Here is a 26,228-nt window from a genome sequence, read left to right as displayed (position 1 = left end):
CCAACATGAAATCACCGTCTTCATCCGAAAACAGTTCAGCCATCCAATTCAATAGTGGGAAAGAACACACGTGCTTTTCCAGTACCGGAGCCTCTATCACCATCAGAGGACAACTCGGTGGGTTCTCAAGAAAGCTCTGTGCCAAGAAATCTTGCGCTGCTGCGAGTATGTTCCAATGACCCATTAGTCCATGCATCGCTGCCAAGGCCATAATCCTTTCGCCAGAACAAACCAACTTGTGAGTAACAACGGGACTCATCAGCTGATTAAAATCGACGTCACGAGACACCGTCTTGCAGAGACACAAATGAAGGGCCCAGTCAAAATCGCAGCTCAGGCAATGAAACACAGGCTGGACACATGTAAAATAGGAAAATCGAAACGATAATCTATATGCCGTGCTTAAAGTCGCAAGCGGCAGAGTGCCGTAGTATTCAAGCATCCTGTTGCGAAACAGTGCCAGGAGGGGCTGCGCGGCTTCTTGCACAGGAAGGGCATCCATTCTTAACAAAGCAAAATATCACCAGAACGCCTGCCGCCAGTGCCAGCAAAAACGGGAATCCACCAAACAGACTTGAAAAAATAGAATGAAAGAAAGCAGGAATGACCCCAAATATTTTTTCAAATGAAGTCCGAGACCGCAGCTGAAATGCACGAGCCCAGTCGTGGAGGACGCGTTAAAGATTGAATGAACCAGTTCGCTGAAATGCAACGGCAGATCAGAATTTAAAAGGGCCTGAACCTCTGTGCGGGTGTTAGCTATGTGAAGCACAAACGTTTCTCGAGCCAAACTCAAGGCCACTTCTTTTTGGGACAAAAGAGCTCTTATTCTACTCATGCCATTGAACTCCGCCGTCAAGGTTGGGATGCGTGGCCAGATGGAAACATCCCCTTTCCCATGCGGGGGTGGGTACAAAACATTTTTGCAGCAAACTACACGTTAAGATACAGTCACCACATAAGCAGCACCTTTAATTAACCCACAACAATCCTCATTATTTAAAAGTAAATAACTGCCGTTTGCCAGTAATGTAAAAGTGGGTATGATTGCGGGAACTGGTGTTCCTTTCAAAACACAGGCTAGATTAGGGAGGTCCTGGTTGCAAGAACCGTACAAATGAATGTGTCTACACATTAAAGAGTGATCTGGTGTCTCTGTACACTCCTCAACATTCAGATACACTTCTTGTCCGTCTTTTAAACATCTGTAAGTAAATGGAAGGGACCAGACTTCATGGAGAAATGCATTACCCAATGGTTCATATCGACCTATAGCAACATATCGCATACAATTTGTAAATTTATATAAAGCAAATGGTAATGTTATTAAACCGTGGATTAGCCACGATGCAGCAGTGGCCTCTGCCACAGAGAAAGGTAAAGATTCTAACCTCTCAATATGTAACATGGAAAAAGACGCATCACGCATGGAAAGCAAGCGCTGCTTGTCAGTCAAATTAAAAGGGGCAAAAAGGGAGGACACGTTCATGTAGGTCCATGGCACCTTGCCAGCCTTCAGCGTCTGCAGGGTCCATGCAAATTGCATAATAGAACGCAACTGATTTTGACCATGGTACAACGCAGACACCTCATCCTGCACTATATTCACTACAGAGGACACAATGTTATCTAACATGTAAATGCGGGAAGAAAGCATGTTAATACTATTATCTACAACTGCAAGCACCTTTTCTAGATTAGCTTGATCAATAGCTCTAAGGCGTGTCGCCGCCTCAATCTGCGATGTCTTCCAGATTTCATTGTAAATCGCATATATCCATCTTTTTGATCTACCACTAGCCGGGCCTTTTATGAAATCATTTAAATCTACATCTTCATTCAGCTTGGATAGATGCAGTTTAGCCGCAGCCAAGGTAGAATGTTTCAGCCAATTTTGACATAATTTGCCTACTGAATAAGTCGTGACAGAATGGTCAGTATCAAAACGTGGATGAGGTCTGACCTGTTTAAAGCCATCAGATAAACCCAAAAAACGGTGCTGGCATGAATCAGCACTTTTGTGCCACATTAGCCAACCTTTTGGATCCATAATGGATATGTTAAAGGATGAATTTAGCAATAGGGTCTGCAGGTCCCTAATGAAAAACTGAGTAAAATTATTCCAGCCAGAATATTCTTCTAACTCAGGGATGGTAGGTGTATTTAATTTTTTAGAAGTAGCCAATCCAAAGCATGTCGTCTGTGAAATAGAAGAATTCAAAAACAACATATGATTCGGGATGAGGCATGCTCGGTGCAAAGCCTCAGTGCCTTGTACCTGCCAGCTTTTAGAACCCCAAACAGATTTAAGGTCAATAGTTTCCTTCCACAATTCATAGCCGCCAACAGCCAGCTGATCAAGAAAGGACTTCGAGTACAATAATTTGGTATCGGTAAGTCTAACCTTGGACATCGGCTTCTGTGTCATTTTAAAATAAAAGGACTCGGGATTGGACGGATTGAAGTCGGTAAAATAAGTGTACTTTTTCAAAAAAGTACCTGAACTGCCTTGTATAGGAGCTGGGCAATGCTCCCACTGTGTATAATTTACAGTATTCCTTCTGGAAGTAGTTTTATGTAAGAAGTGATTGCCAAAATGTTGAAAACAAAACAAATCACCATAATTAGCAGATTCTAAGTACAAATCTTCAGCATCAAAGGCAGCATAATATTTCAAATCAGAAAACAAAGTCTCTACGGCCTGAACATCCCAATCATCAGAACGTATGTTTTGTTTCACTACATCCCCCATGTTAACTCTAAGCACATTAGGGACATTAACGACCTCAGTAGGGCCATGAATTTGAAACCTAACGGCATCCCACACAATCCCATCGAGGACAGGCCAAGCAGTGATGTTAACAAATGTCAAGTCTCTTTTCGGTCTGTGTGCTGAATGCGACGAGGAAAGGGGGGCCAAAGTTCCATTGAGATGTCGAATGCATGTTCTTTCCTCGACATAGTGTCCATTGACAATCCGAAAAAAATAAAACACAAAAACAATTGACATAAAAAGGTAAATTGAAAAAAATACCAGCCAAATATATATCCAAGGGGGAATCAAAAATGTTTTTTAAATAAACTGGCATAAACTGCAAACCATGAGGGCTTCTTTGACGCATTAGAAACAGTGTCAAAAGAAAATCTGGATTCTGTGGCCAAACGTGTTTGCAGGTCAGGCATAGATAAGTCAGTGGGGTAAGTGTAATCAATCTCATCATGGTCTGTACCAGGCAAAGTACTTAATAAAGGACTGGAAATTGTAGGCAACTCGATGGCCACTTCTGGTTCAGGATTAGAAGCAGTGGCCAAAACAGAATTTCTCACAATGGAAGGACAGGAGACTGCCGGTGTCATACTAAGAATAATCGGCCACTCTGTGTATCTTGACATTGTCAATGGAGATAAACCTGTTTTCCTTACGACCTGGAAGCGGTGGTAAAATGACTGTTCTTGTGCCCTTCACTCCAAGGACTGGAACCAGAGCTCGATAGGAAGGTCCAAATTCTTTCTTGTTATCGATCTTCTCCCGAACCAGTTCTCCAACTTGGGGTAGCCAGCCAACTACCGGGATCTGCAACGCAACATCCGATGTGGAGGGCAAATGTTCCTTTGCAAGACTGTCTCTGGTCTTTTGTAGATCCTGTAAAACATTGCAATGTTCATCTACGTTAAAGGTTGTGGCGCGAGCCACGCAGTCTAGACCATCAAGGTCAGGGACGTACATCTTGATGCCAAAGAACATTTCGTATGGGGTCCGCCCACCCAGAGACCTTCTAGGGAGATTATTAAGAGCACGCTGCACGCCATTGAGGTGGGCCAGCCAGTTTCTGCCAGTGCTTATAACTCGAGCTGTCAAAGATTGCTTTAAGTTACGGTTCATTCGCTCCAGTACACTATTACCCTCAGGTCTGTAGGGTGACGAAAACTTGACTTGGACCCCCATCGAAGTCATGGCATCCTTGTACGCCTTAGAGGCGAAAGCTGGACCCTGATCCGAATGGAAGGTACCACAGGCAAAAATCCCTACAAAGACACGCAAATCTCTTATGACAGTCCGTGAATCAGCGCTGCGATGGGGCCATACCCACACAATGCGTGTGCATGAATCAACTGCTACTAAGATGTACTTATACGCAGTATCAGAGGAAAAAGGACCGCAGTGATCTAAATAAACACAACCTAGCGGTTTATTAGATATGTACAACTGTGTCTGTGGCGGACGCGCAGCAGTCGAAGGTTTAATCTGCTGGCAAATGTCACATTGAAGGACATAGCCTCGCGTCTGTTTGTACAGTCCCCGCCACCAGAAACGTTGTTGTAATTGAGCTACAGTGGCCGAGACGCCCGCATGCGCAGACGCCACACCTTCATGCACCGCTGTAATCAAGCTAGCTCTGCGATCCGAGTTGGGAATCAAACGTTCTCCAACTTCAGGAGTTGTCACAAAAGGAACCTTTTCGGGACTTAAGTGGTATGCGTACTACGAAGGGAACCCCGTAGGATGTTTACCTCCCTTCTCAGTGGCGGCAACAGCCGCCAAGATGTCATCATCAATCTTACTTTTGTACCGTGTAACTGCTGCAACTAAATATGTAGACACCGCTGATTTCACCGCTTCATCAGCAAGCGAGTTACCGACAGCGTGAACTCCCACACGCTGATGGCCGAGAGTATGAATCACAAAAACGAGTGGCAACTTAGCCTTAAGCTCAGCCACTCGAACCCAGATCATCTTGTGTTTTATTGTGCTACCCTTGGAATCACAAAAATCATTCTGAATCCAAAAGAACAAGTTTTCATTGTAAGACTGGACACAGTAGTAAGAATCAATCACAATAAGAGTAGTCACACTAGGATCAGCGTACTCCAACGCGAGTAGAAGAGCACGAAGCTCTGCCAATTGTGCGGTGCAGTCCCCTAGAGTCTGCGTATGCACTACTCTGGACTTGAACTCATCGTTCACCATGGCACCGACCACAATGGCGCATGCGGAAACGTAGGCGTGTTTAGAGCCATGCGCAACTTGCGCCGAACCATCAGTGTAAATGATGCAATGGAAGTCCTCCAACGGTCGCATTGCTAGCGGAGCAGGATGAACGAATTCATACTGCAAGTACTCTTGCGACCGTAATGAGGCGTCAAAAATAAACGTGACATCCGTGGATGTCAAGGAAGCAGCCCATTGAATCCACCGAGGGTGCAAAGCTTTAGAATTCGGTACACTGGCTTTCGTAACTGCCTCCAAATGAGGACAGGGTGTAACAACCAACATGCGTTTTCCCTGTGACAGAGCACGTTCCTTAAGAATCGCCATCTGCACAGCCATTAAAACTTTCTCCACAGTGGAAAATCGCATTTCAGCCGAAGTGTACAAGTGTGACTTGTAAGCAATAGGTACTGTGTCTCCTTCATTAAAAGTGAGGTACGTGAAACCCACCGTCCCAGGAATGATTCTTATCACCAGGTTAGTGTGGTCATCACGAGTCAGTAAGAATTTAGAAGCGAGCAGATCAGCCTGCAAGGATTGCAAGATGGCTGAGTGCTCAGGCAGCCAGCATGAGTTGGAAAAAGTTGGTTGTATCAAAGCATACAAAGGCTTGATACGCTGGGCATATTCCGGAATGTAAGTCCTCCCGAAATTTAAGAAACCCAGCAAAGACTGTAATGTTTTTAGTGTTGTAGGAGCGCGCAACTGTGCACATTTCTCCAGGAAGTGAGGAGCCAAACCTCTACCTTCATTGTTGAGCTCATAGCCCAGGAACAACACTGTGTACTCTTCAATGTGCGATTTCGCAAAGTTAAATTTGTAACCCATGTCTGCAAAGTTACAAATTATGCTGTTTACTCGACACAGATGCTCCCAAATTTCGTCGTCTGTGAGATATATGTCATCCACATACGAGCATGCATCTGGGACGATTCTCTCCAAAAGAGAGACAATGCGGGCAGTAAAAATCCCAGGACTATTCTTATAGCCCATTGGGTGACGCCGAAATTGTTTTTGGACACCGCCGCAAGTAAAGCTGGTCCATTGGGAACTAAGACCATCCAATCGATGGGCATAAAAACCGTTGGAAATGTCAAGCGTGGTCTTAAAACGCTTACGCACAAGACTATCCACTAGGGCAGAGCCGTGAGTATTCTGTACTGCACAGTTACGGCAATGCGAGTTTAAATGCCGGTAATCCAATACCAAACGATATGAACCGTCAGGCTTGGTCACAGTAAAAAGAGGGTTATCATCGGTGACACACATGTTTCAATAACTCCCTGATATTCCAATTGTTCAAGGATTGCCGCGACGGAAGCCTTGGCTTCACGCCGTATGGGATATTGAGGTTGAGGCTGTGGCTGTGACCGCAAAGGTATCTCGTGGCATGGGGACAATTTATCCCAACCACATTGGTTACGGTACAGAGCTAGAGCCTTAGCCCACTCTTCTGCAAAGTGCAGCGCATCCTCTTTCGAGACTGTGTGCGCGAAGCTGGGGAGGATCACCTCCTCCCCTCGTCGTGCTGCGAGCACAAAAGGTGGGGGCCAGTCAGCCTCCGAAAGCAAAATGTCATACATAGACGAAATATTTTCCCAAAATACCCCTTTTATAGTATGTTGTATGTCACCTTCTATTAACAGGACAATTTCATAAAGTCTATCAGGGGGAGCAACTCTTGTATCAGCTGTTTCTATCACAACATAAATATCAGTCGCTGTCACCTTCAGTAGCGGACGCAGGGCCTCTCTCACAATGGTAATCTCCGCCGCGCTGTCCAGCAAAGTCAGAGCCCATGTCAGATTCCGAAGCCGCGTTCTCACTATCTGTGGCATATCGATGCGCTGTTAAAGCCTCGACTTTCTTTTTAGCAAACTGCGGTCTCTTCGGCGTTGAGCAGTCCTGCTTTCCTGTACTGTCTGTCTGGCGGGGCTGGTCACGTCCTTGCTGACCACCCCGACCCCTTCCGCCTCCTCCACCACCGGTCTTCGGGGCCGATGAGTCCTGAAAGGAACGAGGAGAGCGTTGATCAGAAACCTGAAATCGATCAGGTGATTTAATCGTCGCGCGATCGCGCAAGTCATAAACACGTTCTGTTTGCGCAGGCATCGGAGACGCAGGACGAGATTCTTGTGTCTGCTGTTGTTGCTGTTGCTTACCCTGTTTCTGTTTTTTGGGCCAATTTTGTTTCTTGGACTTGGGCTAAACTTCCGTTTCTGAAGTCTGCCCTTGGGGTTGCTTTTTCTCTTTAACAGAAAAAGGCTTGAGACCCCTACTATTGCGACCCACGGTCTTATAAGCCGCCACAATAATCCTCGCTAACTGTCGGGGTTTCTCGGCATCGGGAATCGCCGCCAAAGCATTAGCTACCTGAAAGTTCACTGCATCCCCCTTGACATTAGCAAGAATGAGATCGCAAACCACATCAAAGGTGCCACACAGGCGCATACCCAATTCAACCGCAGCCTCTGGTCCGTGATCATCCTGAACACGTTTAAGGACCGTTGGAAGGACAGCCATAGACGGAGTGCCGTAACATCTCGCATAGACCGCCGCAAATGTTCTACCCCAGGTCTCACAGTCACCGATTTCAGGGGCCAAATCTTTTGGCAAACTAAGTGTCAGAATCCTGTGTTTTTCACCAGGAGTTGTGTTAAGAAATACTGCTTCCAGCTGATCAAACTTCTCGGCAAGCCAGAAAGGAAAATCATCCTTTTCCTGGGGACGCTTGCCCATCACTGCATTGACCATTACGGGACTGAGCTTCAAACCGCCCTGCCCGGCCGGAAGCGCCGCACCTCCCGGGGGCCCACCCGGAAGATTACGGGCTATGTATTGCACTAAAGCTCTAATCACGGCAATAGAGACTACGTGTAGTCTACGAATTTCAGCAAGAGCACAATTGCCGTGTAGAGGGTGAGGAGTAAATCCAGCCAAGACAGGCCAATTTGCGCCTGGAATGGACAAGGGACCTAACCTCGGAGCGGTTAAAGAATGGGGCAGGGCGCCACCAAACCAAACGCGATGCTGCCAAGTATCAATAGGTACTTCCTGTGCCCTGTACGGAGTATATTCATTCGGTACAGGTTAGGGAGTGTAAATGTGGAACACACCAGAATTAGCGTCCACAGCCGGAAACGTCACCCATGAATAAAAGAGTTCGTATGGGTAAGCGGCAGGAATGTAGAAAAACAAAGTAAACTTTGTAGCACAACTGGGTAGTAATTCAAGGAAACCGTTTTAGAAAGATTCAAGCTTGAAAAGACCTATTTTAAAAATAGGTAGGTTTTGTCCGACACCACCGTTTTCCGGAAACGACAGTGAAGGGGTTAAGGTTTGAACGATCTACTACTCGAGTGTCATGATATAAGACCACCAACGATCTGGCGCCATGTAGCAGGGATTCCGTTCTCCTACAGAACTGTGCATATAGATTTGGAGCCTCAGTGAATTAGGGTGGCCCAAAACTCACCTCAGTACCCAAAATCCCCTTACCGAGCTAGCTACAGTGTCTCATTGGTCATAACAAACTCCCAATGTTTAGACAAACCAGAACATGAACTTACAATACCTCAGGTCACGTGGAACACATGAGCACTCTTTCGTTATACAATCATTTCAAACCAGAACGTGGAGTAAATGAGGACACGTGTACATTTGAAATATTTATTTACTAATGCCGTTTTCTCAAACGCAGTATCTTAGATAATACAAGGAAACATATTATCAGAAGCAAAGTTATCAGCATAGTTACTAGCCCATAGAAAGCAAAAGGTGACAGCATGCTAAAATGCTGTAATGAATAAGGGTTAATAACACCTAATTCTCACCCTCCCTAACTAGCATATTATATTAATATCTAAGAAGGTGTCTTTGGGTTTTAGCAGGGCAGCCCCATACCTCAAGATCCTAGTGTGAAGAGATCACATCAGCTTCCACCAGCTCTCTGCATGCGAACCGCATCAAGTGTGTATGTGTGCTCAATGCAAAGCAATATAAAACGCGCCTAAAGCCAGAATTTGGCAGGAGCTGCACTTATGTTATGTCTATGAAGGTGCGGAGATCAGACCTCACAACAATACTGTGTCGAGTTATCCTTGAAGCTTCAGCACTCACTGTACAGACATAGTTTACCAAGCAAAGCTGATATCAGAGCAATAACATATTATTCTCATCTAAATCACAACGCTCTTCTAGGCTGAAAGCTAAATCAACAATTATGTGTCGTGTGCAGAAGCAGCAAAAGGAAAAAATGGCGTTTAAACATTTAATAAGCTCATGCTAACTTAACACGGTATATAGATAAGCAGTAACTATATGACACTACTGTTTATAGGGCATTTCTGAGTAGGAGTTCAGCTAGTCCTGTGCCAGTGAGAACCTTGTTCCACAGCACATTATGTGTGATTACAGGGTTCACTTTAGCTTGGTGGCTTCAAAGTTAGAAAAGTGAGGTCAGATCTACATCAATGTTTTATCTGTATAGAATCTCCTGATAGGAGTCTCAGTTCTAACCCCCGACACTGAGATATTTATTTTTATATTTCTCAAAGCCTGATAGGGATCTAGGATGGACCTGGTACTAATGTACAGTCTTTCTTTATAAGGCTTATTCCTTTGAATCAACCACAATAGAGATAAACAGCAGTGGTTACAACATTGCATCTCTGTGGTGCTCTACACCCAGTGAATCAACATTTTAAATTGAATGCAATTTACAACCAAGTGACAATGAAACTATCCTCTTTGTATAGCAAAAGAAGAAGGTCCCTCAAAATCACTGAAATGATTTATGCAAACAGATAAATGTCAAGTACAATTGAGAGGTTAAAGAGGACAAACACTGTAACATTTTAGCTGGGTGTGGTGGCTCGGTAGACTAATGCATAAACTCCAGGAATCTGTGTTTGACCTCAATGTCACAGTTCCTTATACTGGCGGGCTTACTCAGTGGTTACAGGTCAGAATATCTAAGGAAAAATATCATCTAACAGAAATATTTGTGCCCTAAATATCATTCTCAAAACGACCATCACGTTGGGTGTAGATTTTCAATTACTAACTCCACTGGGGCGATATTTTTGTAAGAGATGTTTATGATACAATATTTCTGTCACATGACATTTTGGTTATGATATTCTGGTACCATGCCTCACTCATATCATTGTCTCAATGTCGATAAAATGAGTACCACCAAATTAGTAATAATAGACTTCAGTTATTCAGACCCTCAGATGCCGCCGGTGAATGTGAGCTTTAAAGTTCATATTTTATGTCATGTGTCCCATTTATATTGAATGATATTTAGAAGAACTGTGTTTGCGCCAGAGACACCGATGAAGCTTCAGTTAGCTAGGTTCCAACAATGCATGGTTGCCTATGTGATTTTGATATCCTGTGGTGACAATTTTTCTAGTAGCTTGTGATAATAGGCAACCCTGTGATAGGGGGAGTCTGAAGGATTATTAGGGCTAGGATTATGCTTATTGAGTCGTGGGTAATGGTAGTGTTCTTTAGTTAAGTTAGAATATTGTGCTTGCAAGAGAGATTAGGGTGAGCGAGACAGAAAATCGTGCAAGAAGAGTATGGAGATAGAAAGAAGTTAGAGTTGGGCCAAAAAGAGAGGAGGAAGGGAGAGAGAGTGGATATTATTCCTTCGCAAGAGGTGATGTGGTACAAAGGGAGTCCCGTGACTTTAACGGAAGAAGCCTATATGACGAGAAATTACAACCTCTGCTGAATTGATGAAAAGCCTACATGTCTAAAAGATTAACCTAACAGGATTAGTTTAAACTAAGAGACTACTAATAAACAGTATGTAAAGCTTCTGGAATAAACTGAAAAATCAAAGCCATTGCAATTGACCATGCCATTTTGAAACAAATGCCTGCCAGGTTCATGGTAGCAATATACTAACTAAATGAAGACAGTAATACAGCCAACATGCTCCTCACCTTCTAGATGAGCGAGGGGCATTCCAGTGATATTGGCTGCTTATTTGTGCATGTGTGCCCACCTTACAGTCCTTAAATAGATCGTGTTTTCAGCTTCCAAACAAATCACACATACACACAGATAGTAGGCACCTGCCAAACCCTGATGAAGGGCTGCTGATCTACTTGAAATGTGTTGTGTTGGTAGGACGCTAAGAAAGACTTTGCTAAAGCAATAATTTCCACATCACTAATTTTTTCAACCGAAGTGAAACATTACCAAGATGTATACAGTAAATATACACTTAAATACATATTTTATGTTACATGTTTGAATGGTATTAAATGACTCTTGGCAGAATGGTTTCTCAGCCTTGGCAGTGATGAAGCCTTGATTTAACAGGGTCCAGCATTTCATTGTTATCTATATGATTTTGATATCATCCGGTTAAAAATGTTTCTAGTAGCTTGTGATAATAGACAGCCCTTCGATGGGTTGCATGTGTGATTGATTCTTTCTAATTGAGACTTCTAAATGCACATTCCTCACATTGTGAATTTCACCAGGAACCAGACTAGATCCGGAAGATATTTAATAGCAACTTCCTCGCTCGCCGGTAGGTGGCAGATCCATGTAGGGTCCATCCCACCCTGGGTGTGACATTGAGGGCCACTATATCTGCCCCACCTCTGCTTGCTGACTTAAGTTATTTTCTTTCCGCGCCTTTCGACACGGATCTGGACATCACTCTCGAGCGTGTCGGACTTGAGAGATTTCCTCTCCTATAATTTCCAATGTTCAAGCGCCAGGCCCCCTTCTGAGACATATGTCATCCACATGAGACTTAAGGATTTTAACCATGTAAGGATTGCAATAAGCAGATGTCGGTGACTGACCAATACCAGGTCTGTCTCTGATGCTTGGGCTCCAAGCCTGACGTCAGAGTCGAAGTTGAACCACAAGACGTCCACATCTGCGAAGCAAAGCAGTACACTGCAGAACATCGATGAAATTCGAGGTAGTGAGCGCATATACTCTCCTGGACTGATCTCGTGCCTGGTCCTTTTCAAAATCGAGGTCATAAGGTAAGTTGAATAAAAGTAAAAAATGTAAGTAGTCCAAAACGGTTCCCCCTCATCCCGCCACTCCCAACACTCAGTCTCGGGTCACCCTGTGTTCGGCGAAGCTGTGAAATCGGTTCCTGACCCTTGAGACCGATTCCAACCCCATGCCTCAGTGTCCCAACTTTTTGGGCGATTCTGTAACAGTTTTGAGTGTTTAGAAAGGCTATGGACCGAATTTTCTGGACCCACCTGGACCCCACTGATGCAACTTCAAGCCCCAATGTTTCAACATTTTCTCCAGATGGACCAGTGCCTGCAGGTCTGTTGACACTGACAGTGCCACTCGCCCTGAAGCCGCCCCCAGCTTCCAGCTTGACGCCGATGCTGCTTACGGCACCACAACCCACTGTCCAGACATGAACATCGATGCCTGCACCAACGCCATTGACACCGGAGGGACATTCTATTGTCCTTCTAGACTCTGAGGCGAACCCAGAGTGAATCATTCTCTCAATGCCAGCATGAATTCAGAGAAGACAATGACGATTCTAGGCATATTTACAATAACAGAAGCTTATTTCTGGACTTGCAGAACTTCAGTGCCCTGGATACCTCTTCTGACACTGGCCCCTACTCCCTTCTCGCAAATGTAGCCACAGAAGAGTCTGCCTTCTTAGCCCCAGTGATAAGGAGGGCAGCAGAAGTTTTGGACCTCATAACACTACCCACCACTGAGGTAAAGACTAATGTGTTGACAGAAGTGCTTCTTTCTTGACAAACTAAGCATGAGCCTCTATTGCCATTCAATGAGGCCCTTATGAATAAACTGTTTGGCACCATGGCAAAAACAAGATCTTGCTCACCATTCAAAAAGAAAATCACAAGGTGGCAAAGTCTTGTTTTGGGGGACCCTGCCTTATTCCTCCCAGGTGTTACAGGCCTCCACCAGCCATCTGAACCTCAGTGCGTTTCCAACCATTCCGCCAGACAGAGAGTCTAAACGCATGGAAGAATTTGCCAAAAGGATGTTGTCCTCAGCCAGTGTTGCCCTCAGATCCGTAAATACCAGCTTCCTCTTGAAGAAATACACTCACACATTATTGGACATGGTGGCAGATATCTTGCCCCTGTTCTCAGATGATGTAAGAACAAATGTTCAATGCCTTACTCAAGACGGACAAGATGCAGCAAGATACTCCATTATATTGTGCCTGGACATGGCTGTCCGCCTGGGTAGAGAAGTTTGCGCCACCGTATTCTCCAGTGAGGTTCAGCAGTCATTGATATATTTGCCCTTTGATTGGACCCATCTCTTAGGAGACAAGCAGGATTTGCCTTAGAGCATTTTAAGGACAGCAAGGAATTGGCAAGCTCTCTTGGTCATGCTCGCCAGAGTGCCACTTCCCCCAACAATTTCACCCATTTCAAGGTTTCAGGGGGAATACAAATAAAGGCAACACCAGTATGTGCCTCCGCAACAGCAGGCCGCTCAGTCCTCTCGAAGTAGAGGCAGATGATCAGGCTGCCAGCTCTCAGGCACCCAGAGACAACGATCTACCCAAACCCTATCCCCTTCTCTAGCAGCTGCCACAAAGCCGTTTTAAGTTTCCCTCCGCAGTCACAATCGCCTGGTGGAGGGTCTCATCACCTTTCCTTGCTCCAAGTGAAGAAACATCACATCCGGCCAATGAGTGCTCCAGATTGTGAAACACTGTTATTCCTTACTCATCCTGTCACATCACCACCCTCAGCAGCACCCGGATGAACACTTGTCCATACTTCAAGGGGAAGTTCAGGCTCTGTTGGCCAAGGGAGTCATAGAGAGGGTGCCTGCATCATATCACTTTTAGTTCTCCTTGTTCCCCTTTGGCATTACCAGTGCACCTCGAGTGTTCACAAAGGTGATGATGGTGGTTGCAACCCATGTGTGGAGATGGGGAATACCAGTCTTTCCATACAAGGACGGTGAGTTGCTGAAGATGGGCTCGCCTTAAACAGTTGTAAATCACCTCTAGACAACAGCTGGCTTTTTTACATCATTGTACCAAAAACACACCAGATTCCTTCACAATGGGCCCCGTCATGTGAGCCATTATGGATACAGTGCTTTTTTTAGCCTTTCCTATGCCTCAGCGAGTCCAGGACATTCGGGCTAGGATTCCGATGTTTCAACCTTAGACCTCCACCCAGATGCATTGTTGGTGATTTGGAGGGGGGGTAATCCAGGAGACATGGAGATTAGTGGACTCTGGTGTCTGGCAGAGATCCGTCTCCAAATCAACTTGTTGGAGCTGCAGGCGATTCGCTTGCAACTGAAGGCTTTCCTTCCAACATCAGGGGGGAACAGGTACTGGTTCTCACAGACAACAGAGTGGTGTGGGGTGACGAGTCCTGTGCCAAGCGGCTCTATGTTGGTGGAAGTAGCAAAACACTTAGGGCTCCTCCCTAAGCCCCAGCTCCTGGCAGGATCTTTAAACGTAAGACGGACTAACTCAGCCGATGTTGCCTTTCAGTTTACGAATGGCAATTACACTCGGCGGCTTGGAGGCACAGGGTGTCTTCAGCAAATAGGAAGATCCCTGACTTGGTTGTCACTGCAGAAAAAGTGCAGTGCCAACTCGTTTGCACATTGCAGTTCCCAAGGCGGTTTTCCTTCAGAGGTGCCTTTCACTTGGACCTTGGCTTAGGACTTCTATACACCTTTCCAGCCCTACCTCCCCTGCACAGGGTATTGAAAAAGATCAAGAAAAACCTGCCCCATGTCATCCAAGTGGCTCCGGATTGGGAGAGGAGAGAGTGGTGACCGGAACTACTGGGCATCAGCATATGTCCTCGGGTACTGCTACCCCTTACGTAGAAACTCATGTTGCAATAGCAGGATGGGTCTTCCACTTGACTTTGCAAAACCTCCTGGCAACCAGGCGACCTTCCACCAATGCTGTACATGCAGGACGCTGGGAAAAATGTGTTGTCTGGTGCTCTTCCTGCAACATTCAGTCTTTACAGGCAAACTTGCTGACATTTTATTGTTTTATCTAGCCCACCAAGGCCTATTGTGGTGACAGGCAAGGGCTATCTCTTCACCCTTTCAGCCTTTGGTTGCTTCGATCAGCAATCTCTTTTCAAATCATCAGTTGTGTGATTTGCTTGAAGGGACTGATCCACATCATCTCACCAATACCTTTTGTGATGCCGCAGAGGGACCTCAATTTATTTCTCACCTAGTTGTGCACTCCTTTTGAACAGATGCTCAGCTATACTATACGCATTTTGACAATGAAAATAGTTCTCCTCATCACTGTTACCTCTGCTCGATAAGTCACTGAACTGCAGGTCCTGTCAGTCCAGCAACCGTACTCATCTTTGTTTCCCAGCAAACTGGCCCTCAGTAGAATGCTGATTTCTTGCTTTCGGTAATGACACCCTTCACATAGAGCAGTCTATTACTTTGCTGTCTTTGCTATGCTCCACGTCATCAGATCAAGGAAGAGGAGTTGCTCCACTGTCTTGACTCTAAGAGGGCCCTCAGTTTATACATCAATCAGATTGGACACCAGCAATTAGACATTCAAAGTTTTAAGGGGTTCTCTGGAGCCAAAAAGGGGAAAGTGATACAATAGAGAACCATCCTCAAATGATTGTATTGTAACATGAAAGATCTGCTATAGGCTAGCCAAGATGGAGCCCCAAGAAGACGTACGCACTGATTCCACAAGAGCAAAGGCTACTACCAGATGTATGATGCTAGAAGGATAGCCATATGGCCGACAGCTCCAACAAAGAAAGCGTTAGATCGAATCTGGTATTATCACGCCAGTGTCTAGAACGAAGTACAACAGCATGCCGGCACATAGCGTGCTATCAAACAGACAAAAACAACGAATGCCTTAAACACGCGACCACTTACAATGCATCATATTGTAACAAAACATTCCACTTACTTGCTCTTTGGATATCATTTGTAATGGGACAAATCACAAGCCTCTTTGGAGGTCGGGAAAAAGTTCAAAGCCCGAGCTTCCTCTTACAAGTGACTGCGGATCACTCTTTGGGGTTACCCAGGGTGGGTCCGGCCGCCAGAGCAGAGCATGTCAAGTGTGTCATGTTTGAGCAGGTTTCTCGACTATGCAGGGCAGGTCAATGCCTCAGCCGCGGCCCGAGTCAGGGAAGGGAGCCAGGTGTTTCTGGCAAGAGGACGGAGCAGGATCACTCAACCTTTAGCCCTAAACCCCTCACACCCGTAGCCTTAAAACTGCCCTACACTACCCTTAGCCCTAAAACCACCTCTTCCCTTAGCCCTAAACCCCCTTACACCCTTACCCCTAAAACCACCCGCACTACCCTTAGCCCTCAAACCGCCCCTTTCCTAAACTCAAAAATGACCACACACCCTTAACCCTAAAACCGCCCGCACTACCCTTAGCCCAAAAACCACCCCTTCCCCAGTTTTGTTAGCCATATCGTGGTAAAAACAGGCATTGAGATGACATTTGTGATGGTAAAAGATTCGGCATAAAAACAAGCGTAGTAATTTATTTATTTATTTATTTATGAATAAAATTTATAGATCGCGAACGAAGGCCCATGGGCGTCTCGGCGCTAAAATATCTGCTGAATTTAACCGATGAGGGGAAGAGTGGGTCTACTGATTAAAAAGCCAGGTCTTGAGTTGTTTGCGGAAAGACCAGAGTGAATGGCTTGATTTGATCGAGGGAGGCAGTGTATTCCAAAGTTTAGGGGCTGAAACAAGAAATCTTCTGTCTCCCCATGAGACAGATTTGCTGCGTGGAACCACGAGATCATTTAAACTGGAGGAACGTAAGGTTCTGGAGGGACAATAAGGAATCAGATTTTGGGTGAAGAAAGCAGGTCTCCATTGTTATGACACGTTAGTTTTCAAGGCTATTCGTAATAAATCCTTTGTTAAAAAGGATGTTTCCAATACAGACCACTGTGCGGGCGCATTGTGTGCCAATCTTAGACATCTACCTGGCTGCTACCTGGGCATCTCTCCACATGTTCACAAACCACTGTCGCCTGAAGAGCCAGGTACTGCTGAACGGGCATTTCGCCCAGTTCGTCCTGCAGGATTTCCTGGTCTGAGTAATTTGGAAGGTGAGGAATCTGCGGTTAGATAAAGTCTCTACCAGGAAAGGTAAGTAACGTGTTCTTCAAAGACAAAAACGTGACCAGTTGGATATAGAGCAATTTAAAACAGTGTATTGAAAATAGTGTTACTGAGAATACTGTGAAACATTTTCAACAAGCTTTAATTACTGCATATTGTAAGGGTTACATTTTTCCTTTCTCTGCAGGTATTTTGGTTGATTCCACCAACCTTGCAGAATTTAGAATTTTATGAAAAATGGGTGCTCTCTGGAAAACAAGCTGATATCTTCCTGGGAGATAAAGTCAGCGGATGTCAAAAGATTGAGTTGAAACAAGGCTATACTTTTTTTATTCCATCAGGTAATTTCTTTTACCCCTGGTAATTGCTGTGGAAAGTGGCTATGTCCAATGGCTTTATTTCAGTAGATGGTATCATTGTACTAACATAATTAGAAATCATGCTAGTATGACTGAATTAATTGCAGATCCAATTCTTTAAATGTAGCAGTCCAATTAGTAACTCAGATCATTAATCAAGTGTCCATTATCGCACTTGTACACTTCTTCTGGAGCTTCTTTTTCAATAATATATTCTGTAGATCGTAGTGGCAATAAAAATAAATATTTTCATTATCTATCTTGTATGTTGCTTTACTCATAACAGCGCCTCTGTAATTTAGACATTTATATCTTTTTCTTTGGTTTTGAGACTTTGCACTTTTGGAATCAAATATAGAAAGAACTTTTTTGTAGGTGGGTACAATGAAACAACAGGCGATAGAGCAATAAAATGTATAATAATGAGCAATGCCTAGTTCTGATAAGTTCTTTATCACATATAACATATACATTAATCATTAATGTGGTGAAGATAGTGCAAGTTAGTTGACATACATGATTAGTTCCAGCCCACAAGTGACTTGTTAGCCGTGAACCTTCCATAAAGCTTTAACTGTTGTTGCAGAAAAAGAAGGTATTCGGGAAAACATAGGTGTCAACAAATGGGATAAAATAACCCCTTACCTATAGTCTGGTAGCAGGACTCTCTCCCTAACATCCCAGAACTGTTCAGTAACACACACCAGGACAAGCCAGAGCTGTGACACCACACAGTCATCTGATAGCCCTCAACTCTAGTAGGCCTTATCAGTCTCCCTCATACAAATTCCACATACCAATAAAATGCTATAACATAAGTGGAAAGTATGTTACCCTACCTCAGATCACACTTTTTATGTTCAATGTTCATGATTTTTACTGAATAGAGAAGAAGTGGAGTATGACTTTCAACAGGAACAACTTAAACCTTTTCACATTGATTACACAGGAGGCACAATTGGCACAAAAGTGGCAAAACTGCACAATGTCCATTTTTAATTTCCAGTGCAACAATGTATATCCGCCACCAGAACATAGAAGATTACCTTATTTGTATGAGGAAATCCTGGTGTTATACAGCATGTTGCCCCAGTATTGGAACTTTCATAGATTCCTATGCTTTTGTATAATTCCCCGTTGTCGGAATGGGAGTCTCGGTAGCAAAATAACATAGCAGTAGGTACAAAAGAGAAAGAAAAAGGCCTAGGCTTCATTCCCTTTTGTAGCATATCCGCCTCATTTTGTACAAGAGACCAAACTAAGCATCAGCCAATCAGAAGAGCCTCACCCCATAGGACCCTCCTGAAGGAACCTCAGAGCCTCAGGTGTCTACCTCACGTTGTGCTTAGGGAGTCTCCTTTGAGCTGTGCTCAATCTCTACTCTTTTCAAAAGTTTTCTTCAGGATTTCTCTTCAGAATTGTTGGCTGTCCCTTCCAGAATGTCTGATAAGGAGAAGAAGAAGTCCCTTTTCAAGCCATGTTCCACCTGTGGCAAGAAAAGATTGTTTGTTGAGGATAAGCATAAAGATTGTATATATTGCCTCTATCCTGATCATAAGGCTGCGGACTGCAAGATTTGCCGCACCTTTTCTACCAAGACCCTCCGGGATCGTGAGGGTAGGCTTCTTACCTGGCTCCAGAAGTTGAAGTCCAGAAAAGACACACTTTCCAGTGACAGTGAAGACTCTTCTTTAGCCTCATCTACAAAAAGGTCAGTCAAAAGGTGTAGGGTTTCCCCTTCACCTTCTATGGAGCATCCATCTAAGGCATCAAAATAGACCCCCAGAGAGTCTGAGAGCCAGGGTCCAGTCGAATCTCCTCACCATGGTGAAAAGGAGAGGGAAGGACAATCTACACCTTCTTCTGGGATGAAGACTGATCCAGCCTTCAAAAGACCTTCTTCTCAGTCTTCTGGGAAGTCTGACAGAAGTTCCAAGTCGTCGACGACGCAGATGAAGGCTTCGTCGACGAAGGCTTTGTCGACGAAGGTGTTGAAGCCTAAGCTTAAAATGATACAGTCGATGGGCTTGTCCACGGTACAATCCACGTCGACGGGATCGTCGACGACGACGGAGTCGTGGACTACAGTGTCAGCGACGTCGACGAAGATGTCGACGATGGCAGCGACGACGAAGAGTTTGTCGACGGTGGTGACAGAGTCGGCATCGAGGGCTTCGACGACGACAACATTGACGACAACGACAGCAGGAGCGTCGACGGCGCCCATCTTGCTGTCGATTGTTCGTTCGTCGACGAAGTCTACTCTGACGACGACGACGGCAGTATTACCACATACAACTCCATCAGAATCGGCGATGGAAAGAATCACTATTTCCATGAGATGGATTACACCTGTCATGACGTCTCCTAGGAGAGTTACCCCCTTGCCTCCAGCTCTCCTGTTAGAGGAGGATGATGACGACTCAGATGATGACGATCAGGACTCATATGGATATGCAAACAGTCCATCTCAGCTTCTGGTAAATGCCAGGAGATGGATTCCGAAGGGGAGTACCATCAGGAATGTGGGTATCATCATTCGGCACAGCCTCAACAGTATTCGAGGCAAGACATGGTGTCTGTACCATTTTCTCTCTTGCAGGATCCCCACAACATTCTGCAGGATTACAAATCTAGATGTTCACAGCCTGCTGCTGTTTCGACTACGCAAGCCCTGCCTGTCCCTACGGCCCATGCAATGGTTTCTCCAGAAATGCCGACTCAGGTGATATCTCAGCCGCAGACACCGGTTCCACAGGTACCTTCGATACCACTGGACACTCATGATGATTCCTCGGATGAGGATCAAAACTTTGATGGCAGACCTGATCAAGGTGTAGATTGGGACGAGTATGTCATCCCAGACCCAGCTTCACCATGTCCGGATCTGGTGGACTCCCTGCTAGTGGATATAGGGGGGTTCCATAAGCTGATGGAGAGAGCGTCTAGCAGATTCAAGATACCAATGCCTTCTGTTGCCACCAAATGTTTTTTATATGACTTTAAAGAGCCTTATAAAAAGACTACTAGATCTATCCCTATTGTCCGACATGTTTGGGAGGAAGGCCTTAAAGCAATGAAGAATCCAGCGACAGTGGTCCCTGTATTACCGCGCCTCAACAAGAAATACAAAGCACCTGAGGATGGTCCGGCGTCTTTGACAGGACACCCAAAACTGGACTCGGTAATTTCACAGGCGGCACAGAGGAAGTCACGCAACCCTTCAGCTCCTTTGACAAATCCTCCAGATAAAGAAGGCTGGAGGTTAGACAACGCTGGGAAGAGGTTCTCTTCAATGGCTAGTTTTTTGGTGCGGGCAGCAAATGCCCTGGCAATATTGGGCAGGTACGATCGCCAACTATGGTGTGACGTTTCGCCACATTTGGATCAACTTCCTCCTGAATCAAAAAAAGAGGCGAAGAAGATTTTGCAAGAAGGGGAAGCAACGACAATGGAAATTATAGACTGTGCCATGGACATCGCCACAACAGCCTTTCGTTCATTGGCGGGTGCTGCAGTCCTTCGTCGCCAGGGATGGCTCAAGGCGACTTGGTTCAGACCTGAAATCCAGAATAAGATCCTGGATCTACCTTTCGATGCGGAGGCACTGTTTGGAAAGTTTATAGATGACACTCTCCAGGATATTAAAAAGGACACCGAGACAGCTAAGTCTCTGGGTGCGCTCCAGTACCGTAAAGCTCCATTCAGAGGTTCCAGAGGCAAGAGTACCACGTACAGAGGCTCTTACCAGCAGCAACGGTACTCATCGTATGGATCAGGTTCGCAACAGTACCGCCAGCCTTATCAGCAAAGACAAGGCCAGTCCTCGAATTTCTCAGGATCTAACAATAAAGGAAAGAAAACTCGCCAAGGACGTGATACGTCCAAGAGGCAATAGCGGCCTCCTGGCTCTTCCTACTGTGCCCACCTCCGCAAGATCATCAGTAGGAGGCAGGGTATCTCAATACCTTCAGAATTGGTCCAAGATAACATCAGACCATTGGGTGCTAAACATCATTCGAAAGGGCCATACTTTGGAATTTACACAAATCCCACCATCCATGCCCCCGGCCGCCATCCCATCAAAACATCTGCGTCTTCTGCAGCTCGAAGTTCATCAGATGCTCCTGAAAGGTGCTATAGAGTCGGTCCCCTCTGCTCAAAGAGGAGAAGGATTCTATTCCAGGTTCTTCCTGATAAGGAAGACGCTAGAGAAATGGCACAGCATTTTAAATCTCAGGGAGCTCAACACCTATCTCATCTCCCTGTCTTTCCGGATGGTCTCACTTCAAGACATACTACGTCTCATCAATCCAGGGGATTTCATGGCCACACTCGATCTCGAAGATACGTACTTTCACATACCGATTCACCCGGCACACAAAAAGTTTCTACGATTTACAGTAGCCAAGAGCCACTTTCAATTCAGGGTTTTAACCTTTGATCTTCGCTCAGCCCCAAGAATCTTCACCAAGGTGCTGGCACCAGTTGCAGCGTTTCTACGGAAGAATCACTTTCAAGTCTTCCCTTACCTGGACGACTGGTTGCTGAAGGCTCCGTCCAGGGGGGCCGCGAGGGAAGCGGTTGACGCATGTACAAACCTTTTTCAGAATTTGGGTCTCACTCTAAACAAGGAGAAATCATCTCTTGTTCTGTCCAGGACTGCACGCTTCCTGGGGGCCATCTTGGACTCGGATCTCAAAAAAGCTTTCCCAACCTTGGAGAGGCAGGAAAAACTGCAAACCATGGCGCTAGCCTTAAGAAGAAGAAGGTATCTTTCAGTACACCGTTACAAATATCTTCTAGGAGTGATCTCTTCATGCATTCCTCTGATTCCACACTGCAGATTGAGGATGCGTCCTCTTCAGGAGCAGCTGGACATCCAGTGGAGACAAATTCACGGTTCGTTCGACGACAAAGTGACCATCACCTCAGCAATGAGAAAAGCGGCCTTGTGGTGGACAAAGCAGGAGAACTTATCCCAAGATCTATCCTTCGTAAGCGATTCCTCTCCTCAGGTTATGACGACGGATGCGTCATTGGACGGCTGGGGGGGCAGTACTGCAGGATCTGCATGTCAGTGGACATTGGTCACCTCAGAACCGCCTGCTTCACATCAATCTTTTGGAACTCAGGGCAATCAAACTGGCTCTTAAAGCTTTTCTTTCTCGACTAGGAGGTTCGAAGGTTCTCATCCGGACGGACAACACCACGGCCATGCATTACACAAACAAAGAAGGAGGAACCAGGTCTCTCCTGTTATCTCAGGAAGCTAAAAAAATCTAGGAATGGGCGATCCTTCATGGGATTTCACTGCAGGCGGAACATCTGCCAGGGATCTTAATCGCATGCGTGCGGCGGTTATTTTTGCGCTACTTGGCTTTTTTCCAAAAGCCGCGTTACATGACGAGCTGAGCTCGTCATCAGCGTGCGAGCGGCACGACTCATGACGAGCTCAGCTTGTCATGAGCGCCGAAGGGGTTAAACGAACATGCCGACAGACTAAGCAGGCTATCCTCAGTCAGTCACGAGTGGGAACTGAACCAGCGAGTTCTGGACAAGGTTTTCCAACAGTGGGGCAAGCCTTCAATAGATATATTTGCCACACCGACCAACAAGAAATGCCTGGTCAGGGACATTTGTTTACGCCTTTCCCCCATTCCAATGATCCCGAGACTTATCAGCAGAATCAAGGTGGAGCCATGCAAGATGATCTTGATAGCCCCTGCTTGGCCGAGACAGTTCTGGTTCACGGACCTCCATCTGTTGTCTCTTGTTCCTCCTCTTCCCTTGCGAACCATTCTGGACCTTCTCACAATGTCCGAGGGGCAAATTTGGCATCTGGATCCAGCTTCATTGCACCTGACAGCATGGCTCCTGAGCAGCGAGAATTCATGAACCTTCCCATCTCAAATGAAATAAGAGATGTTCTCTCCTAGGCTAGAGCTCCTTCCACGAATAAGACTTACTGTTTCAAATGTAAAAGATTTTGCCTGTGGTGCAGGAAAGAAGGTGCTGACCCTTTCTCTTCTCAACCTCATCAACTTCTGCCTTATCTTTTGTCCTTCGCTAAGACGGGACTGGCTCATTCATCCATAAAAGTTCACTTGGCAGCGATTTCTCGGTACAGACGTTCTGCGTCTGGATCTTCTCTTTGGTCTAGGATAATTAAACAGTTTCTTAAAGGATTGTTCCGTGTTTATCCCCAGTGAGGCCTCCGCCTCCTACTTGGCAATTGAATTTGGTCCTCACACAGCTCATGAAAGACCCATTTGAACTAAAACATCGAACAGACATGAAATTCCTTTCATGGAAATTGGCTCTCCTTCTTGCCCTCACATCGGCGAGACGCATTGGGGAGTTGCAGGCTCTAACAATTCAGTAACCGTTTCTCCAATTCAAAAGGAATACAGTAATCTTAAGGACTAATCTGAGGTTCATACCCAAAGTGCCCTCGGACTTTCACCTGAATGAGCCAGTTATTCTTAAATCTTTCTTTCCTCACCCTTCCACACCAGCGGAGAGGTCACTCCATTCTCTGGATGTACAACAATGCTTAAAATTTTATTTAGATCGCACCAAAGGATTTCGTAAATCTTCCCAATTGTTCATTGCTTTTGGTGGTCTTCGCGAGGGCCTCCCTCTTTCAAAACAAAGTATTGCGAGATGGATTTCCAGTGCCATTCTCCATTGCCATTCGACAGCGGGTAAGCCGCTGACCAGCAGAATTAGAGCGCATTCCACAAGATCTTTTGCTTCTTCAACAGCTCTCTTCGCGGGAGTGCACATCAGAGACATTTGCAGGGCTGCGACTTGGAGCAGTGTGCACACCTTTACAAAGCATTACTGCTTGGAATCTTTGACACAGGAGGACACGGCTGTGGGCCAGGCAGTCCTGAGGAACCTCTTCCACTAATTGGTGAGCTTTCCTTTCTATCCCACCTTCCTTTTTCTGCACATTTTGTTTCTCTCATGTACTGATGGCTATTACAATGTATGTTTATGCCACAAAATGTGTTTTATTGCTGACAGCTTGCTACTCTGATACAAAAGCATGGGAATCTATGAAAGTTCCAATACTGGGGCAAGAAAACAAGTTACTTACCTGTAACTTTGGTTCCCCTGTATTGGTAACTTTCATAGATTCCCATGCGCCCACCAACCTCCCCGAGGAAAGCTCAGCCTTCAGCAGATGGGGTGACTGTTACACAACGGCTACGAAAATCTGAGGCTCTGAGGTTCCTTCAGGAGTGTTCTATGGGGTGAGGCTTTTCTGATTGGCTGATGCTTAGTTTCGTCTCTTTTACAAAAAGAGGCGGATATGCTACAAAAGGGAATGAGGCCTAGGCCTTTTTCTTTCTCTTTTGTACCTACTGCTATGTTATTTTGTTACCGAGACTCCCATTCCGACGACGGGGAATGATACAAAAGCATGGGAATCTATGAAAGTTACCAATACTGGGGAACCAAAGTTACAGGAAAGTAACTTGTTTTCTTCCTGTTACAGAACATGTGCTTGGTATATAAATCTTACTCTTGGGGTGCAGACTGTTGCCACCTAAGCGGCTTACATTTTGCTACTCTTGCCCCCTCTGTGGTCGGTGCGGGTTATTGTTAATGGACAGGATGTTAGTTTTCCACCTTCTCTGGAGCAGAGTTTCCAGTATCACTGCTTACAGCATTTGTGGCACCCTTGCAACGAATCAGTACCTTGAGTTTCAGGCAAATTCAGACAGCACAATGGTTTGTACTGCTGATGTACAGACCAGACTTAGCATTGAATAGTCAAGTGTCTGACTGTCCTTACGAGGGAAAAAAGCCTATTGCAAGCTCTGAGTATTAATTTTTTGCAACACCAGAGATAACACTTGTTGATGCCATTTTAACCAACCAGAGACCAGCCATATGCATTACAGAATTCTATCTGTGGGAATCATGAAAGGTGTACTCTATCCAACCCAGTCTAATTGTAATAAAGAATTCAAATTTTTCTTCATAAAACTCTGAGTTCTGGTTCACATTACTGTAACAGATATATTGTATTTCGGATGAATTTAAAAATGTTGTTGTTTTAGAATGCTTTTATGGATGTATATTTTACTCCGAATAAAGCTGTTTTGAATTGAAACAGATATGCCAGTTCTGTGGATGATAACTATTTTCTAAATACAACTCATTTCTATACGTTCTCATACTCTTACATATGTCCCTCTCTCATTTTATATTGCAGAAATTTACAGTTAGTGATACATTACAAGAAGAATTAAACAGATTGTTATTTATACTTGAAGAAATAAAGAAAGAACAAAAAAAAGCAAATGTACTGAAAGTAGGGTCACAAACAGATGGTACTTTTGCACACCAACTTGTTTGAGACCCAGGGCCAGATCTGTAGGTAATCCCATTTTCTCTTCCAGGGGATACTCATCAATAGTCATAAGCACTGAATAGTCCCGCCCACGTGCGGGACCCCGGAGCAATAGCCAATAATATGCATATATCTACATATATATATAAATACATATAAATACGCATAAAATACCCATATATATATATATAATATGCATATACATATACATATTCAGCCTAATATACACCATACGAGGCTCCAAAACTGCCATCATTGCATGTAAAGCTTTTACATTTGTAAAATAAAGACATATAAATTACATTATATAATAATATAAACAAGAAAACACTGCCCTGGGTTTCTTTGAAACACACAACCTTTATTTTCAAAGGTAAAAACA

General features: G+C 44.9%; 1 protein-coding gene across 8 annotated transcripts in view; it reads left to right on the top strand.

The window, feature by feature from the left end:
* KDM2B (lysine demethylase 2B) overlaps window positions 1-26,228 on the top strand; it is a 1,129,854-nt gene that overhangs the window by 373,045 nt on the left and 730,581 nt on the right. For all 8 annotated transcript variants that reach the window (XM_078667529.1, XM_078667528.1, XM_078667527.1 and 5 more), the window contains one exon: window positions 17,307-17,460. In XM_078667529.1, the coding sequence (XP_078523655.1) occupies window positions 17,307-17,460 (154 nt within the window). The remainder of the gene's footprint in view (window positions 1-17,306; window positions 17,461-26,228) is intronic.

This window comes from Lissotriton helveticus, chromosome 11 (assembly GCF_964261635.1).
Source record: "Lissotriton helveticus chromosome 11, aLisHel1.1, whole genome shotgun sequence".
Classification (NCBI taxonomy): domain Eukaryota; kingdom Metazoa; phylum Chordata; class Amphibia; order Caudata; family Salamandridae; genus Lissotriton; species Lissotriton helveticus.
Note: the sequence above shows the minus strand (reverse complement) of the source record. Positions and strands in the feature narration are given on the sequence as shown.